The 20383-nt window shown below is 41.6% G+C and overlaps 2 protein-coding genes across 2 annotated transcripts in view; one reads left to right on the forward strand and one right to left on the reverse strand.

Annotated features, from left to right (window-relative positions):
- The window catches only part of LOC128545397 (WD repeat-containing protein 70), a 47594-nt gene extending 38847 nt beyond the window's left edge, over positions 1 to 8747 (forward strand). Inside the window, exons 14-18 of the mRNA XM_053515627.1 lie at positions 318 to 418; positions 1124 to 1203; positions 2222 to 2338; positions 2989 to 3151; positions 8313 to 8747. Coding sequence (XP_053371602.1) covers positions 318 to 418; positions 1124 to 1203; positions 2222 to 2338; positions 2989 to 3151; positions 8313 to 8400 — 549 coding nt within the window. The 3' untranslated portion in view covers positions 8401 to 8747. The remainder of the gene's footprint in view (positions 1 to 317; positions 419 to 1123; positions 1204 to 2221; positions 2339 to 2988; positions 3152 to 8312) is intronic.
- Positions 8748 to 13909: 5162 nt separating this feature from the next.
- gdnfa (glial cell derived neurotrophic factor a) lies at positions 13910 to 20071 on the reverse strand. Its single transcript, XM_053516035.1, has 3 exons — positions 19474 to 20071; positions 18241 to 18462; positions 13910 to 15047 (listed from the first exon to the last, which is right to left on the reverse strand). The coding sequence occupies exons 2-3, from the start codon at positions 18434 to 18436 to the stop codon at positions 14509 to 14511; spliced, it is 735 nt and encodes a 244-aa protein (XP_053372010.1). The 5' UTR covers positions 18437 to 18462; positions 19474 to 20071; the 3' UTR covers positions 13910 to 14508.
- Between the last annotated feature and the right edge of the window lie 312 nt (positions 20072 to 20383).

The raw sequence follows: 20383 nt of genomic DNA on the forward strand, positions 1-20383 counted from the left end.
AAAGAATGAATCGTGTGTTATTTATGTAAAGTTTGCCATAGTGCTTAAAAACCTGCTCTCACACACACACACACACGGTCACATCCTCCATCTGTCACACAGAGAATGTAAAATCCAGGCCTCGACCCAAAGCCCAAATATAGTCAAACAGAGCTTAGTGCTAAGGAGAATCCTCTCTCACTGTTCCTCAGCAGCTCGGTGCCACTGCCGTACATTTTCTCTTCATTCTGTCAAAAAATTTTTTTCGTGTCCCAAATGATTTTTTTTTCTTCCTGTTTGTTTTTTCTTTTCTTTTCCTCTTCTCTTTTCCTCTCCAGAGTGTTGTTCGCTGTCTCTGGCATCCGAAGCTGAACCAGATCATGGTCGGGACGGGGAACGGCCTAGCCAAAGTCTACTACGACCCAGTCAAGAGCCAGAGGTGCAGTGAGCTCCAGATTCACTCCTCTTCCAACTTCTTCACTACTGCACAGGGAGAAATATTAGCTCTGCGTGTGTGTGTGTGTGTGTGTGTGTGTGTGTGTGTGTGTGTATGTGTGTGTGTGTGTGAGTGTACACGTGTGTTTAGTGTGACTCAGATCAGTAATTACTTCACTCAGGGGTCAGATAGAGTAGCGAGGACCAGGGGGAGAGACGGACAAGCCTGTTGAATTAACTACCGGTTGTCCCATCAGTTCCAGCTGGGAGGCCGTCAGATGGAACCGTTCGTTAAACTGTCCCGTTTGAGTCCATTAGCGGTGATTACTGAGGGCAAGGACAGCCGGGCCTCACGCACCGCATGTCTGGAAAATCGATGCTCGTGTGATTTACTGATATTCTGTGATTTTGTAAAAGTCTGAAATGTTTTTTTTTCTTTTTCTTTTTCTCCCTCAATATATTATTCGTATATTATGATATTTATCATCACTTTATCAAGTGTTCTCCTTCACATGAATCATATTATGACTCGTCTCTCTGAGGGATTTATAAAAAAGAATGCAGAAAGACATCACAGCAGTTATTATAAATCAGATCCAAACGCATTTAAGACAGCACACACACAAACACACACACACACACATCAGAAAAAGGATGCCGGAGCTTGAAACTTCCGTTTCCCTCACATGCTTCTTCGTTTGTGTCCAAGGGGTGCCAAACTTTGCGTGGTGAAGAGCAAGAGGAAAGAGAAGCAGGCCGAGACGCTGACGCAGGATTACATCATCACACGTGAGTACACCAAAGCACACGTGCACACACCAAGAAACGCTTGCAAATGAGCGTACACCTTTGTTTTGTGTACGTCCACATTTGCATGAACGGGAGAGTCCGAGGAGGTTGTGTAGGGGATAGCGCAGCCCTCGGAGGCGTTCGTCTGTGTTCAATGCAGTCACAAGCCCATTAGTGAGCCAGTATCGTTTAGTGTGTGTGTGTGTGTGTGAGTACTTTCCATCGGATTGCTGTCTCACGCGGCCCTTAACCCGCAAGCCATGATGCCATTAGCGCCCGCCACGCGCCTGGCATGAGGGATCCAGTCAGGTCAGCGCGTGGCACACACGCACACCCTAAACACATCCTAACCCTCCACCCACACAACACACACCTCGCCTCAAAACTCTCATTTCCCTCCGTACAGTATACCATTAAGGACAAGGACATTCTTCAGTGGCCGTAGTAGCATTCAGCATTTAGCGCATGATTTAACAAAAGCCCTGACGCCGTGACCCGATAGGCTGAGCAGAGAGTGACGCACCGCTGGACAGCCATGGAAAATTCAAGGAGGGAAGCGGAATGATGGCGCGATGAGGGAGAGGGAGGCAGAGCGATTCAGTGTGTCACCACTAACCTCTTTGCTTAATGTAGCATGCAGGAGCAGAATTAACACTGCACAGTGACAACAGGACTCCTGAATGGAAAATCGCTTCATCTTTCCTACTCCTGATTTATTCTTTTATCCCCCCCCCACCCCCCCACCTTCCCACTCCATGATCCCTTGTCCACCCCGTCTCATACACAAACAGAGTCTAGAGTCATGTGATGGTGTTTGAGACTCAGGTAACCGAAAGTGAGTGCCGCGACTCTCCCGCGATTGCTATGATCTCGTTTGAGGGTTGTAGTACACTGTTTACGGGAATTGTTTCTTTTTTCTTAATCTCTGTTGTGCTCAGGTTACCGAGTCGAACAGTTTAATAGCTTAATACATGAATGTATATTTATGTGCGTGTGTACGTGTCTGTCTCTTTTTCAGCCCACGCATTGCCAATGTTCCGCGAGGCCAGACAGCGTAGCACTAAGAAGCAGCTGGAAAAAGACAGGCTCGACCCTATGAAGTCCCACAAGCCCGAGCCGCCCGTGTCCGGCCCAGGTGATGTAAAACCCCTCGTGGTTCAGCAGGGGCCCCCTGCGCTATCTCTCTCTCTCTCTCTCTCTCTCTCTCTCTCTCTCATACTCCCGCCTGCAGTTCTTAAGATCATAGCTGCTGCAGCTCTGAGTAAACACTCTGTAAGATTACATTAAACATTTGGCTGAGGACCAGGTGCGACTGGCTTTGGCTCCGTTTCTCATTTAGCGTTCGAGGCGAAGGCACGGTAAGCTCTGCACCGAGACCGTCCTGGTTTTCTCAGCCTCTAGAGCTGTGTTAAACCCGCCACATATACAGGATGAGTCTCCTCCTTCACCTCCATAAACCTCATGTCCTTTGACACGATCTTACTCGACGCCCCAAATCTCTGGGAGATTCCCATCAATCGCCGAGCCTACAGCAGGTCTCAGGGTCTCCCGTGTTTAAAAACATAACGTAAATATGCTTTCAGGATGTTTTTCTTAACGTCCAGCATGTGTGTACATGCGTAGGAGGAAGGGAGGCCCGGGTTTTCCTGACACGTCTCACTTTCCAAAGGGCATTTAAGTCGTTGTTTGTTTTTATACAAATGAATTTGGCTTGTATGATTTGCATCATGTTGCCTTACTCTCTCTGTGTTTTTTTTTTTTTTTTCCCTTTTCGGAAAAAAACAGGCAGAGGGGGTCGCGTGGCCGCCCACGGAGGCACCCTGTCGTCCTTCATCGTCAAGAACATCGCTCTGGACAAGACCGATGACAGCAACCCCCGCGAGGCCATCCTGCGCCACGCCAAAGAGGCGGCCGAGAACCCCTTCTGGGTCGCTCCCGCGTACAAAAGGTAAGCAATCGGGAGGTGAAAGCAGAGAGATGAAAAACAAATTAGATTAGATTGGATTTAGATACGAAATGTTCCTTAGGAAAATAAGAAAACGCTGCAGCCGCCTGACAGAAACGACGGCAACATGGAGCCCCTCACACGCACAGGGCTATTGTCAGTGACAGCTCCTGATGTAACCAGAGGCCTGTGTGTGTACGAGGGAAAGGTGTGTGTGTGTGCGTGCATGCGTGCGTGACTCAGGTCAGGTTGCACCTGCATATCGCATCCTTGTTGTCACACCTCGGCTGACGGATGCATGAATGTTTTAAAAAGGTGTTTGTGTGTGTATGTGTGAGGGACAACCTGAAAAAGAGGCAATTATTAGATACATTGTATCTTTAGTGATTATGGAGTAAATTATTATTATTATTAAAATTTTTTGTGTAAATATTTTCTTTAACCAAGTATTAAAAATAAATTAAAAAAAGCCAGAAAAAAACACTTAAGGAAAAGAAAAACTTAGTTTTTAAATATTTATACAAGTTTATTGAGAGATCATAAGATTTATACAAGATTAATATAAAAAACTTTTTGGCATAATAATAATGGTGTGTGTGTGTGTGTGTACAGAGTTTTTTTATCTACATACACACAAACAGAGTTATACAGTGGGGGAAAAAAAGGATTGAGTCAGCCACCAATTGTTCAAGTCCTGTAATGTTCATCATAGGTATACCTCAACTATGAGAGATGAAATAAGAAAAAAATAGTTCCTCTATCCTCCACTCTTTACCTGTATTAATGGCATCTGTTATTTATTATAAAAGACACCTGTCCACAACCTCAAACAGTCACACTCCGAACTCCACTATGGCCAAGACCAAAGAGCTGTCAAAGGACACCAGAAACCAAATTGTAGACCTGCACCAGGCTGGGAAGACTGAATCTGCAATAGGTAAGCAGCTTGGTGTGAAGAAAATAACTGGGGTAGCAATTATTAGAAAATGGAAAACGTACAAGACCACTGATCATCTCCCTCGATCTGGGGCTCCACGCAAGATCTCACCCGGTGCAGTCAAAAAGATCACAAGAACTGTGAGCAAATATCCCAGAACCACACGTGGGACCTAGTGAATGACCTGCAGAGAGCTGGGACCAAAGTAACAAAGGCTACCATCAGTAACACACTGCGGCGCCAGGGACTCAAATCCTGCAATCCCCTGCTTAAGCCAGTACATGTCCAGGCCCATCTGAAGTTTGCTAGAGAGCATTTAGATGATCCAGAAGAGGATTGGGAGAATGTCATATGGTCAGATTAAACCAAAATAAAACTTTTTGGTAAGAACTCAATTTGTTGCTGAGTTGCATCCAAAGAACATACCTACTGTGAAGCATGGGGGTGGAAACATCACGCTTTGGGACTGGTTTTCTGCAAAGGGACCAGGACGACTGATCCGTGTAAAGGAAAGAATGAATAGGGCCATGTACTGTGAGATTTTGAGTGAAAACCTCCTTCAATCAGCAAGGGCATTAAAGATGAAATGTGGCTGGGTCTTTCAGCATGACAATGATCCAAAACACACCGTCCGGGCAATAAAGGAGTGGCTTTGTAAGAAGCATATTAAGGTCCTGGAGTGGCCTAGCCTGTCTCCAGATCTCAACCCTATAGAAAATCTTTGGAGGGAGTTGAAAGTGTTGCGATAGCCACAAAACATCACTGCTCTAGAGGAGATCTGCATGGAGGAATGGGCCAAAATACCAGCAACAGTGTGTGAAAACCTTGTTGAGACTTACAGAAAACGTTTGACTTCTGTTATCGACAACAAAGGGTATATACTGTAACAAGTATTGAGATAAAATTTTGTTATTGACCAAATACTTATTTTCCACCATAATTTGCAAATAAATTCTTTAAAAATCCTACAGTGTGATTTCCTGGACTCTTTTTTTTTATTATTATTTTGTCTCTCATAGTTGAGGTATACCTATGATGAAAATTACAGGCCTCTCTCATCTTTTTAAGTGGGAGAACTCGCACAATTAGTGGCTGACTAAATACTTTTTTTTTTACAGTAATGTAATGTCATACTTTAGATACAGAGAAAAAAAGTCTAATCTGACCGATCACATGTACAGCATATTTTAACTATTTCATCATTAATGTAAAATCTGTTACTCGTCTTTATCACATCACTTAAATATATATATATATATATATATATATATGTCTGGATGCAGATTACTTTTTTTTTTTTAACTGAGCAATGTACTTTGGTCTATTTTATATAACAATGACAGAACCCACATAAAAGCCTTACTGAGGTTGCTGAACTCGATGCCGTTAGGGCCAAGTGTGTAATTTAGGCTTAAATTAAACCTAGTTATAAACTTCCCACACTTGTTAAGCGCATTAAGGAAGCAAATGTCGGACATCTAGTACGTGTTGGCTGATTGACTGTGTAGAATAAAATTTTGCTTAAATTAGTAAACAGCCCGGTAGGTCCTCCTGTTGATGTTTTTGTTTCTCAGGTTAACGTGAAATGAAGTTCCCAGCATGTTACGGAATTTTAACTGGCTTAATTTTATGTTCTGTTTATACGTTGTTTAAAAAATGACTGACATTTTCCGAGTATGGATCATGGTGAAGGCACGGCTTTTAGCTCTCTCGAGAACTGAAAAATGGTTTCCCCACAAGTGTGGGCTGATAAGAAGCTGTCAGCCTGCTATCTCTCCATCTCCCTGTCTCTCCTCTGTCGTCTTTCCCACCGTGGGATGTTTACCTGGACTGGAGCAGATGAATAAACCGGCTTTCGCAGGTGGTCTGTTTAGCGCGGGCTGAACACCGAGTCCAGTCTGACAAGCCCTGATCAGGAGCAGATAGGATCACTAGATCCTCAGCTGTCTGGAAAGAGTGTTAGTGGGGAGATTTACACTTCCACATGCTGTTGATAAATGCCTTTTTTTTTCTCACCTTGTGGGACGTTCTCCAGATTGGATTTATCAGAACTGATGGTGTTTAGAAGGTGACTTTTGATGCACGATGAACCTTGCATGCAGTATTGTGAAAAAGTGTTGAGCCCCCCCTTCTCATTTCTTGATATTAGGTTAAATTTAGTTATGCTGATTAAATGTTTTAAGAGCTAAAGATGGCATTTAGGAAGCCTGGAGAACTATTTCTCACAATTACATTAAAAAATAGAAATACAAGAAAGTCTGGCTCTCTAAAAGTAAGAGTAAAATAAGAAGCAATGGAGGGGTTTGGGACTTTTACACCATACTGTATGTGTGTAATGGAAGAGTTTGCTCAATGCTAAATCTCTGTTAGTGGTTAGACCTTACATAATACACTTATAGCCGTGATTATGTAAGGAAGTAATCAATGGTAGGCTGTTGTAAGGCAGCTACAACTAAGTAGAGTTAGGATTATCACTATGAAGGTGATTATTTTCCTGTGAGCAGTGTGTTCACAAGTGTTTTATTCCCTTATACCAAGCAGTTTTCCATTAATTACAATTGTTTTGAAGTTATACGTGTAACATTCATAAAACCGCATGGGTCATGTCGACTTATTATAACAGCTCTAAACATTTATTCCCACACTTTCTCTTGACGTTAATAAGAAATAAAAGCTCATCTTATTGCAAAAAACATTATCAGTCAACATCATCTCTCCTGAAGTCCCTCCTTTACTGTGCTTTTGAATGTAAAAATTTTTTTGTTCTAAATAATAGCATGGTTTTTATTCTGTTATTATTAGCCTTGGACTATATTGGAGTGACTACTATACCAATTCCTCTCTAAATCGTTCCTATGAATAATGTGCAACTGGAGCTACTGTAGTCAGGAGTGCTGGCGCGTTCTTTCCATCCACGATTTTAAAAGCATCATGTTACAACTGATCTCCTGTATCTCATAGGTGTGCGTTTTGACCAAACTGAAAACCGAGATCAGATTAATTACCCGTCACCAAAGTTTGACGGTTTGAAACCTAGACTTGCGTCGTGATCCGTGCTTGAGCGTCAGCGTGTAACCTAATCTCCACCGTTACACCGGAGTGCCGCCTTTTAGCACTCGTAGCCTTAACGACACCGCAGACACTAATGAGCGGTATTGTAGCACTTCCATGCACAAATGATCCTGTTTCTTTCTTTGTTGGCCCGCCTTAATTGCTTTCCTCAGGTACCATGCCAGAGAGTAGGCTGATTGAAACACACACACACACACGCATACCTGACCTCAGTAACCTGCCCGCACAGAAATACTACCCAGTTGATATTTGAGATCCTGGAAACCGATTGCACGTCGAATACATAACTTCTCTTGTGTCGTCCATCACCACCGCCTTTGTCTTCCGCTGTTACCTGCGTTCTAATGAACCTCGGCTCTGCTTCCACGGTAATTATTCGCCCTGGTGGTCTCGGGCGAACTCATCAGGGAATACTCCAGGCTTCGGCAATGGGGTGCATGGCGACAGGACTTAATCAAGTGTGTCCATGAAACGTAATTTGTTTCAAATATACAGAGCTGGTTATGAGGTCAGCGTTGCCCTTTACAGCAGGAGCAGTCTTCATAGATAAGGCAACAGGGGAACACAACATTCGTCCTTGTGCGAGCCAGAGATTTCTCTCGAGGACTCATGCTGTAGTTATCTGTGTGTGTTTTTTCTTCTTCTTTGCTTTCTAACCCAAACTGCGTCCACTCTATGACTCACCGAGGACCAGATGTTGCATTTTAATCACTGTACGGAATTGAGTGATGAAAGTAGGGGAATGGTTTAATCCCTCTCGCTTGCTAGAACTCTCCCTCTCTCAATCATTGCTGCTTTCTTTTCCCTTTTTTTTTTCCACCAGTCTCATTTTCTCCTGCTCTCTCCCTCCAGCTCTTCGTTCTTAATCTCTTTCTCCAGAGACCTTATTCAAACTCTGTTCGAAGCCTGGGCATGCCAGGAGTAACAGTAGCTCCAAGCAATTTCTTTTTTTTTTTTTTTTTACCACACAGCCTTTATTTCTGTACTCAATCCATGATTTGCCGTCATTTATCAAAGCATCTACTTGTTTAAGTTTCATTCCTTGTAACTTTCCTAGTTAAAGGTAAACACTTTGCCAGATGTGGACGCACCGCTGTCGTTGCTGGTTCTCTAATTTTTTTGCCTCTTTTTTTTTTGTCTTGTGTGTGTGTGCAGGACTCAGCCGAATCCCTTGTTTGCTGAGGAAGAATCTGAGGATGAAGAAGACGACAAGGAGCCGGAGTGGAAGAAACGCAAGATCTGAAAACGAGAGCCGCTTTTCGGTTCTCCTCCTGAATTCGGTGGAGTTGCCACCTTGTGTATATTTCACTATAAGAACGTTCAGGACGTATTCTCATCTCATGCTTTAGTGCGTGTTGGTGTGTTATAAAGGAGAGAGAAAGACAGCATGAGCATCATTCATTGCTCATATGTTATTGATTCCATGCAAATAATGAATGTTGATTTGGATCTTTTTTGGTTGTTGTTTTTTTTGTTTTGTTTTTTTGTAAAAGTTTATTTTTAAAGACTTTCACTTTGTATTTTTGTGTCATGTTGCAAAAATAAACACACAGCGTGTGCAGCCAAGGCACGCGTCTGGATTAGGAAAAGCTTTTAATGTTCCCCCAAAAAACTCTTTTGTGGTATCGTTCACCTTTTTTGGTTACGCACACACTCGGGCCCTTCCCAAATGATGCGTGACCATTCATTAATTTCTCTAACGATGCAACGTGATGTTTTCTCTTTCTTCCCTCGTTTTCAGAACACACGGCTCAGACGTTTTGTGCCGAGGTGACTCCCGGCCTGTACACAAACAGGAGACTGCTGTGTCACAACAGATTCCAATCCGCTGAATCTCAAGAGCTCTGATCCATCTTTCGTTCCCTGAACCTCCTTAACGATAGCCTTGGACTTTCCCATCAGACTTTTCTGCCTCACTCAGGCTAGAGGTGTTTGGTTAGCTCTTGGTGACTCACTGCGTTCAGTAAATATTTATTTGGAAATCATTTTAGCTACTTTTCTTTTCCAGCTCGTCAAAAAGCTACTTGTGCGGATAATTTCTTTTTTTCTTCTGCCTGGGAAAGATGCAGTTTTTGTTGTCTGATGTTGATTCTTTTAAAAGCCAGATTCAACATCTGATATTTGAAGATTGAACAAGAGTAGTCAAAAGGATAAGCGGACCTATGCGAATACACGCGCACCTTTTTTAAAAAGACCGTTTTAAGGACTAGTACATAAATGTTTTCTATGATGTGTAATTATGGCAGTGCGATCGCTGCCATCGTCTCACTTGGCTCTAATGTTGCTCCTATAAATACGAAATCTCTAACGAGCCTGTGTTCCTACTTTTAGGTCTGTTGCATAATAGGGAACCAATAATAAGGAAAGGACGTTGAGGGAGGGACTTGTGGGATGCATTGATTACATATTTCTGCTCATTACCACTCTGTGGAATGTACCCTCTGGCTAACCTAGTGGAGCTTCAGTGTTTTTTTTTTGTTTTTTTTATACATACAATATTGACATGCAGTCAGATTCAAAGCGTTGTTGGACCCACTGACATACCAAAGCACTTTCTTTGGGACAACACGCCTTCTGCTTCTCCTGAGCTCAGAGTCTACCAGATTCCTAGTATTGTATATTTACCTTTTAAAAAATACCCGGAGCTAAAAAACTCTCACGTGATCACGGAAACCTTCAATCAGAACTACGAGAAGAAAGCGTCCGCTTGAGAGCCTGTCAGGCGGTAACGTGTAAAGTCGCACGGTAAAGCCAGCCCTGTGGCCCGATCCGTCAGCGCCTATTCTGAGTGCTGATGTCAGCAGCTGTCGGGTCCACTCCAGTATCCGTTACTATCCGAAGAATGTCGGAATGCCACTCTGGGTGATGTCACGGCATATCCATGCCCACTGGGCTCACCATGCCACTTTAATTGTAGCCCGAGGGGTGCTTTGTGGGTTTGGCAAGCCTGCCAAGATCTCTATATATCAATGGGAGCCTGTCACCGAATTGGACCACTTCCTTCTTGTTTCTCACTGATTTTTTTGAACATTTCTAACCTTCCTCAGCTGCCAGTGATTATTCAGAAGTGGATGTTTTCTCCTCTCACTACTTTGCAGAATCCGACCTCTTGCTAATCAATCCTAAAATATTAACACAAGTTTTTTTTTTCCCCTTTTCCTTTTCCCCTGGTGCCTAGTTCATATTACAACTGCATTTCTTGGACTGGATGTTGACATGAATTGTTTTAAATCTGGCATTGACTTTTCCTTTTCTTCTTTTCACCAAGCGGTTGAAACATGAGTTTTTGTAATAGAGCATGTTCCTCGATCATTTTAGAGAAAAAAAAAATGTTTTAAGAGAATTCATTCCAGAACCGCCTAGTTGGCTTAAAGACAGGAAAGTCATGCGTTTCTGTTCGCAAAGAAATTAAAAATTTTGAAAAACATTTATTTGCAGCAAAGCCTAGAGATAAGGCGCCAGCTTCGGTATTAGATCTAAACATCACAGCAAATGATGATGTCTAATTAGACATGTCTAAGTTTTCTGATTGTCAGAAATCAGAAATAAACAATAAAATAAAATAGGATTATTGAGACTATTTTTAATATTTCTATTTTACTAATTATCTAAGCGTACATTTCTTGTTCCGCTAGCCGATAATTACACTGAAGAAAATTATAGCTTAGCAAGTAAAAATATTTTGAATATAGTTCAATTTATATACACAATTTTATACCTTAAGATAACAGAAAACCAAACATAAGATTATTAAGCTTATTTCAAGTAAAATGTTCCTAAAATTGTAAGCAAACATATCTTGTTCTATTGGCAATTTAACTTTCAGCCGATAGAAAAATTCATTTTTTCGCTTGCAATTTTAAACGTATTTTATCTATATAAAATTATAGATAGGTTTGGCAAGATTCAGTAATATTTCACTACGATGTAGTTTTTTTTTGCAGTGTCCTGTACTTCTATATCATTTTCTTAACTATTTACAATTATCTTAAAATGGAACTAGAAGAATAGTATAGAAGAAACGTATGCGTACAAAATAAACAAAATATTTCTAGGTTACATAATCCTAAATTTTGGTTATTGTTTATGTATGATAAAGTTGATTGGATTCAAGATATTTTCTTCTCTTAAGACATCTTTGCAATGCACTCTTAGCAAGTAACATATTCTTGAATCAAACCAAACCTATTTATAACTTTACAAGAAATTTTAAGAAAATATCTCTAAGTTTACAAGAAGCCAAAAATAAGATATAAGACTCCTCAACCTTAAAAATGATCTGCCAATAGATCAAGAAATGATGTTTAAAATTTTAGTAAAGTATTATTAGGAATAAGCTTAACATTCTTTTATTTAACTTGTTGTAATCGTGTTGTAAACCCTTTATTACACTTATTTGTATTCAAGGAATGTTCACTTCTTAAGAGATCTCTTTTTGTGCAGTGTGTGGAATTTTTAAAGAGAAACAATTTGGAGCTGGAAGTTTGTTCGTTTTAAGAATGTAAAACGAACAGGGAGAAAATTAACTTTTTGATAGTTAAGGAAACCATCTAAGGAACCGGCTAAACCCAACTAAACCATTAGGTCGTCGGATTATAACAGCAACCGATGTTGGCGCTGTAAGGTTGACGAGACTTGGTTGAACGTTGAACTTCCGCCTCCGCAGCACATCTTCTCACAGCGAGCCGAATCCCTTCAGCTTGGTGGAAACATTTGTTTCAAGTGCCCAGATTTACTGTGTGTCTTTACAACCCGTGATTGTTTACCGGACAATCCTGAGCCTGTGTTTAGGAATGTATAACAGATTTCATCTGCCCGATCTATTCGAACAGCCCTGAGACAGCTCCGAACTCACAGAGGGTCTGCGCTGACGGTCTTCTCGCCTTCTATTCCAACTTGTCCTAACAGATCTCGACATTTATCTGCTTATAAAATGCACATACACTATCAACATGGTTAAGATTAATGTTTAAAAAATATAATTCATATTCGTTAATACCATTTGTGGGTGCTTTTTTTTTCTTTATGGGAACAAACGGACATGTGATAGAAACAAGTTTTATTCTGTAAAAAGTTATAAAATGAATATTGTACAAAAATAAAAGTCTGTAGAGAGCTTTGGTTTAGTAACACAAAACATGTAAGACAAGGTTTTAGGTTTTTTCCCCCCCATAGGACTGACCATACACTGCAGGGTGGAATTATTACACTCAAATTTCTTCATGTTCATATCGGAATTGTTTTCATCACATTTTCTTTTTTTCTATTTTGCTAGAATACATTTTTTTCATAGTTTGTAAAAAGCTTCCACAAACTTAGTCATGACAATATAGGACGTTTAACGGTTGAACAAAGCGTCACACACCAACACAGAGGATTACAGGACATGACATGACAGACACAGGTGTGTGTGCGCGTGTGTGTGTGTGTGTGTGTCAGGATGGAGCCATGGGGCTGATCTATTAAACACACTCTAATTTCGCTTGCAGTTAAATGGAGGCGGCTTCTGATTTGAGGAGGATTTTGACCGGGTTTGATGTTAAACAGAACATCTGAATTGTGTGGATTGTTTGAGCGCCGTGTTTGTTGTTTGCACGAGACCTGGTTTTTAGTAATCCATGGAAATGTTGTGCCGTTCCCACAGGGCCTTTCCATGTGGCAGTGAGCTACAGTATGGAGAACAAAATCAGCCCTCTCCTCCCATGACGTACTGTACACATCTCCAGCTGTTACACTGGTAGTGTGTAACTTTTCATGAAAGCCCTGTTTCAGTGTTTGTGTGCAAGTTTGGGTCTGGACATTGTACTACGCCTGTCCTGCTTTCCAGGCATGGCTGGGGATACGGAGCGGCTCGGAATTGTTTTAACGAGCTTTGTTTCCCTGTATCTGAAAAAAAAAGCAAACCAGAATCTTGCTTTGAAACACTACGGAGACCGGATTTACATTGTTGTGGACCTTAAAACACAAGATCTATGGGAAGGGTTTTGTGAGGAGCCTCAAGGACCTCCGCCACATCATCACCTTTCTGTCTGATGAATATGTGGAGTACGGCTTTCGACTAGAAAGGATGTTTTCTATTTGTGATGATGCGTCTCCATGGGGCACGGCGTAGTTGTGCTAGAAACCTTCGCTGTAGTGACTTTATTATGGTTGAAAATAAACAACGGGCAAGGGCTGCATTTTCTCTCGCAAACAGATAATTGGTTGAGAGAGTAGTTGGAGGACCGATGTAAATGTTTTTTTCCCCCTCAATCTGCTCTGATTGAGTAAACACGATACTGGTCTACCACAGACCTGGCTTTTTTTATTTTATTTTATTTTTGTCATTTAGAAGATGTGTTTTTTCAATGATACCAGATATAGCGAGGTGTTAGATGGGTCTGTCTTTTGAACTAAGATGTCAGGTTTTCCCGTGGTTTTTTTGTTTGTTTCAAAGCATAATTGGTCAACTTGTCTTTATAAAGTTATTTCTGTTCTTTTCTTTTTTTTTAGATTTAGTTGGACCGTACAATTTATCCAAATCAAAACATGGGTAGAGACACTAATGTATAAGATAAACCCAGAGTCTAGATTATTGCATCATCTGCTTTTTCTTAAAAACACATGCTCCACTTTGGCACCATCCAATTTAAAGAGGGGGGGAAAGGCTTTACAAATAAATAAGGAAAAACACTCTAATACAATGGATTGCAATAAATAACAATAAGTTAATTAAATTTCAATAAATACATTTTTTCCATATAGACTATATATATATAGATAACTTTCTGAATATTAAACATTTTTGTGACGAGTCCATTCTGGCTGCTGCAGGTTGAGTCTGGATTGTGAGCTTTCTCTTCAGAAGGGCTTCATATAAAAAAACAACAACATAAAAATCCACAATTCTGTCTCCCTCATGCAGACACCTCTCGCGCCCATCTCTCGCGCCCATCTCTTGCATTCCCACTCAGCTGAAGTTATAGTTTGTGTATACCCAGGTTGTCGGGTTGCGTTTTTTTCTGCGACTTGCTGATGGACTGTGTTATTGTTGCCATTTAGACAGCATTTACATTTCAATCCCTGCTTAGAATACTCTGACACGGTTTTGTAACAGTGAATACTGAGGCATTGCTCTGGTCGAAGAAGTATTTTTTCCTGACGTGTTTTTTTTTTCTTCTTTTTTTTGGACATTAAATCACACTCCTGCGATTCTAACATGCACGTCTGTGCAGAATAAACAATGACACACTCGAGACCTGCACTTTTCCTCCGAGAAGCAGCATTTGTCTCAGCACTGGCTTCGAGCCCTCTGGAGTGCGAGACTTCTGTATTTTGTCCAAGTGTCTTTTCGCTTGCCCGAGCACACAAATCAGACGCAGGCGCACTTCTTGGCGGAATGCTTCTTGAGAGTGTGGTACTCCAAACTGTCATCCAAGAATGAGAGGTCGTCGTCGAACGCTATGGGTCGACAGCAGGTCTGAGACGGTGACTCTTTGTCCAGCTTCTTATTTTGGGTGAGGTTGTTGAGGATCTTGTCGTAGTTCGTCTCTGAATCATGACAGGGACCGCTGCAGTACCTAAATATCAACTCCTCTTTGGTCCGGTAACCTAACCCCAGGTCCGTCACGTTGAGGTGGATCTCTTTAAGTAGGCATCCACGCCCTTGACCTTTGATCAGTTCGTCCCGATTCCCTTTACCTCCTCTGCCGCCACTTCGTCCTCGACCTCGCTTCTTATCTCCCCGTGCCTTTGCTCCTCTCTCGGTGTTTGCTGCTCCTCTCTGCCTTCCTTTTTCTTTCCCCCTGCCCTCAGAGTCCATTTCAGGAGACCTTCGCAGTCTGCCAATGGTCGCTGCGATGAAGTCCATTACATCATCAAACTGGTCTGGATGCGGTCCATTGTTGTCATCTTTTAACAGATAAAACAAGAGAAATCATCGTAAGTCACACCCTGAATTTGTTGTTTATTCTTGAGCTACATAGTTACATATTCCTATAAAAGACAATAATGCAATGTGATAAGCAATTGCTTATTTTACTGATTGTATTTTCTTTATTGTGTCCTCCCTATATATATGGAAAATGCATTTGGGTCATGACATTGAGGTACAGCAGAATACATCTGTTTAAGCATAAACTCAAAACACATGCACTGTCCGGCACTTGAACAGAGAGGAGAAAAATGTAGCATCCTTTGATCTACATGTAATACACAATGATTTCATTATAGAAGGAACTCCGTGAAGTTCCCTCTCTCACATGTCCGCCAAACAGACTGCATTATGGCATCTGGAAAAGCTCTCCTGAGACTATAATAGGTATTTTTTGAAGCTAATTTTATTATGATTCAACAAGTAATAAAATCAAAAGAAAGCGACAGGTCTTAAAATTCCATTAAGGTCCACCCTGAATCAGGTAAGTCGAGGTAAGGGACGTGTTTACTGGAAACAGGCAAGTCTTGAAAGGTAAGGGCTTAATGGAGACAGGGAGGTCAGGGGACAGAGCTGGTCGAGCTGGGAAGAAATTACTGGAGAAAGGTAAGTCGAGGTAAGGAGGAAATTACTGGAGCCAAGTAAGTCGAGGTAAGGAGGAAACTACTGGAGCCAAGTAAGTCGAGGTAAGGGAAGGTTTAGTGGAATTGGCCAAGTCAAAGAGAGGGTTTAGTGGAGTAGGTCAAGTCAAGGTAAGGGATGGTTTAGTGGAGTCAGCCAAATCTAAGAGAGGGTTTAGTGTAGTAGGATGAGTCAAGGTGAGGGAGGGTTTAGTGGAGTCCGTTAAGTCAAGGTAAGGAAGGCTTTAGTGGAATCGACTAAGTCAAGGTAAGGAAGGGTTTAGTGGAGTCGGCAAAGTCAAGGTATGGGAGGGTTTAGTGGACTCGGCTAAGTTAAGGTTAAGGAAGGGATTAGTGGAGTCAGCCAAGTCTAAGAGAGGGTTTTAATGAAGTTGGTTAAGTCGAGGTAAGGGAGGGTTTAGTGGAATCGGCTAAGTTGAGGTAAGGGAGGGTTTAGAGGAGTCAGCGAAATCTAAGAGAGGGTTTAGTGGACTCAGCCAAGTCGAGGTAAGGGAGGGTTTAGTGGACTCGGCTAAGTCAAGGTTAAGGGAGGGTTTAGTGGAGTCAGCCAAGTCTAAGAGAGGGTTTTAATGAAGTTGGTTAAGTCGAGGTAAGGGAGGGTTTGGAGGAGTCAGCCAAGTCTAAGAGACGGTTTAGTGAAGTCGGTTAAGTCGAGGTAAGGGAGGGTTTAGTGGAATGGGCTAAGTCGAGGTAAGGGAGGGTTTAGAGGAGTCAGCGAAGTCTAAGAGAGGGTTTAGTGAAGTCGGTTAAGTCGAGGTAAGGGAGGGTTTAGTGGAATGGGCTAAGTCGAGGTAAGGGAGGGTTTAGAGGAGTCAGCGAAGTCTAAGAGAGGGTTTAGTGGACTCAGCCAAGTCGAGGTAAGGGAGGGTCTAGTGGAATTAGATAGGTTGAGGGAGGAAAGAATTTACAAGATACAGGAAATTCCAGGTAAGGAAGGTTTTACTAAACCTAGGCAGGTCAAGGTAAGGAAGGTTTTACTAGAGCTAGGTAGGTCAAGGTAAGAAAAGCTTTATTGGGCCAGGTAAGTTGTGATAAGGAAGCGTTTATTAGAGCCAGGTAAGTCAATGTAAATTGAGAGAGAGTTCTTCAGAGCCAGGTTTGTCAAATTGTTTAATCTGTAATGTTCTGGGATTATGATTTTACTTTTTCTCTTTCTGAAGCTTGCAGACTGGCTTTGCAGACAGACAGGTAAAGCTGTCTGAATTTCATTAACTGTCACCTGTAGATTCCGCTGCCAGAAGTGTTATACAATCCGTGTTAATGCCTGGCTGACTGATTCCGTACAACAGTATCAGGTGTGATCATGAACACTGTTTATATATACACTGCCCTCTGACAAAAAGGACTGTCTTTCGTTGGCCAGAATGACAGGGCTACGGTGCCCAGGGACATGCAAAAGCCAAGTTGTTTACAACTGGCATTCTAGAGTTGCACACTAATTCTGAGGCACTGTAACTTGCTCGGCTGTGCATCAATCCACTGAATAGATGTAGTCAGCCTGGTTTAGGAAGAGTTTTGGTTTCAATGTATTGTGAAACACAAACAGAATTACCAGACATTCGTAATGGCATTTAAATGGATGCTCTTTCAGACTCTGATGCCAGTGCGAGTCACTAAACATTCGTATGGCATTAAAAGATGCTGTTCTTAAGATAAGAGGTGGAGTGTTTGGCAAGTCATGTCTCATGTCCTAACATTCCATACCTTATCTAGAAAAATTGCAGGTTTACTACTGTGTAAAGACAAGCCAGTGTCATCTTTAGTTAAACAAATGGAGATGCCTCCCACACAGTTGTCTAAATGGACATAAACACAATGAAAGGACGAGTTGCCTAAAATGTCCATCGTCTACAAAACCTTTTCCCAGGGACGCACAGTTATCACGTTTCTCAGCAGTATTGTGGTTATGGACGTGGGCATTTTATAGAAAACACATTCTTATTTACTGAACAAAGCACTAATGAGGACCAACCATCTAAAGAAGGAATGTCATCTTGGCTGTCGATGTGCCTCCTGACCTCGCCTGTCATCCTCGAAAAGTCATTACCGTGTTGCGGAATGTCTGATACTAATATATCTGACCATTGTGTACAGAATTGGGCTTCGCGAAATGCTGAAAACTATGATTACATACAGTACCTCTACTAAGAGAAATCTTTTTTTCTAAGTGGCTTCTGCTAAATAGTTACTAACCATTGTGGTTTACAAGCTCTGCTTTCCCTGCAACCACACTTGGACAGCAGTCTTTTGGCAGATGTAGTGTTGTGGGAGAATTTTGCACGATCATCCATGGCACAACAAGCATGGCTTAATATAATTTGTGCTTGGGAAAATCAACTGTTTGTCAAAGACACCATGAAAGGACTTTTCAATACAAAACTGAAACAGGATATCACACTGATGGCATTAAAAAACACATCGAATTGTGCTTAATGTTATGACTGCTGCCGTGAGATTAAAGGAATATTCATCACATTAAGGACTATTCTTTGTGATTTTGATAGACGACAACTTTAGATCGCTGACTTACATTGTTCTTCCATGGAGGCTTGATTCAGGCTGGTTGTTTCGAAACGGGAGTTTATGACTGGGTCCAAGACGAGAAGCTCACGGTGACCCTCGGATTGAAGAGCTCTCTTGGAAGGCTGCAGCTTGTTGAGGAGAGGGCGAGCGGATACGGAGCTCAGGAGCAACAAACACGTAGCTAGAACATCCCATAACTTCATTTTAGACTTAGTTCCAATGGAAGGAGCTGCAACGAAACAGATCGCTCTGAATGTTAAACAGTCGCTTACCTGCGCTGATCCACAATAAGGTTTTCCAGTATTTCCAGTATTCCAAGTATTGAGTAAGTTGACGTATGTGAATTGATGCACTATGGGATTATGGATCAGTAAGCACAAAATTTGTTTTAGATCATTGTGGACTTTTTTTTTTTTGTAACATTGCTTCAAACATTGCAAAATGCATAGTTTCAAACATGGCTCAAAATATTCAAACTAAATCAAATTTAAAGTGGGCAGAATCCCAGACATTCTTAAAAAATGTTATGGATTTAAAGCGTCTTCATTCCAGATGCATTATTTATAACTTCTCAGAAAAAAAAAACAGCACGGGTTCTGCTAAATTTCACTTAATGCTAAACAGATTTTTGTCAATACATGCCGAGGAGAAATTGCTATGTGGCAGAACAACTTCTGATCCTTATTTTACAGTTCCAGCCTCCAGCACATGCACACTTCATATAGATTAGAAAACAAAGTCATATTATTATTATTATTATTATTATTATTAATGAGTGGTTGGAATGTGCTGGGCATGCATGCTGTCAGAAAAGTAGATGTACATAATTTTGTTGATGTGTTTATGTGTGCAGGAAGATTTATCAGATCAATTTGATAAAAACAATATATATAGCATCTGTATGATTTGATCTGATTTGTTTGCACTGGGACCAGGATTACACTTTAAGAAAAAAAGCATTTTAAGAAATTACAATAAATGTTAGTCTTGTGTGAGATGTGCAGTTGAAGTGGATGCACAGCGGAACGCCGGGGTTGCATGGAAGATTGTGACCTGAAGTCCCAGCAGAGACTGTGAGATGTTTTCGGATCTGGACAAGCATGCAGAGATCTGGTGCCACGAACGCAAATAACGCCGCACAACTTTTGCGTTTTCACGCGTAACGCACGTAAAAACAAGCCCTAAAATCTGGTCCATATAATAACAAATAATAATAATAATAATAATAATAAACACTGACCTTAAATTGGGGCCCATGCAGACCTGCGGTTTCACATCTAAACGCAGTTCCAGCATTGAAGGATCCAAAAGAGCTTCAGAGTGAGTGTATCCCTGAGGGGTTCCCCCCAAAACATTGCAGTTCCTCATCCATTAGTCCACAGTATCCAAGAGAAGTGCGCGTCGTCTCTCTCTCTCTGTGTGTGTGTGTGTGTCTATGTGTGTGTTTCTGTCTCTATAGAGAAGTCTTGTCTGTGCGCACGGAGACGCGGATGCTGCTGAGCTCCTCCGTGCCGGTAATCTGAGAGAAATCCACCATCACCGAGTGCCAAAGCCGGAATGAAGACATCAGGGCTGCGCGGCGATCAGATCTGGCGTCCGCTGTTTACTTCATCATCATCATCTTCTTGCCGCGAAACACGCATCTCGCGCTCAGGATCGCCAACCCGCAGTAAATTCCTCGTGAAGCACAGCCGCGCGCATTCCACTCCGATATTCCCGCGTTAATCAGACCGCGCGGCTTCGTCCTCTCTCACCGCAGATGCGCCTTTACGCGTCAGGATGTGCCACGCGCTTTAAATAGATTAATGCCTCTGACGTTTCGCTAAAGCCCGTCCTCTTCAAGCAGAGCAGGAAACAGCAGAGCGATATATCAACATCGCGATATATATTTATATATTGTATATAATGCTATAAATAATAGTATTTTATATAAGCCCTATAGGAACATGACCAACAATACTTTACTTTTCTTTGCTGCTCGACTGGAACCATCAGGGTGCAAATGTTTCTACCTTTATTATACAGTATTGTAGCTTTTGCACCTGTTCACCTTTTAGATAAGCTTTGTAACTTTATTTGAAGATAAAAATAATTTACAAATCACAAAACAAACTATTGGTGCTGATTTTATTTATAATACAGAGACTCTA

Source organism: Clarias gariepinus, chromosome 17 (genome assembly GCF_024256425.1).
Source record: "Clarias gariepinus isolate MV-2021 ecotype Netherlands chromosome 17, CGAR_prim_01v2, whole genome shotgun sequence".
NCBI classification, from domain to species: domain Eukaryota; kingdom Metazoa; phylum Chordata; class Actinopteri; order Siluriformes; family Clariidae; genus Clarias; species Clarias gariepinus.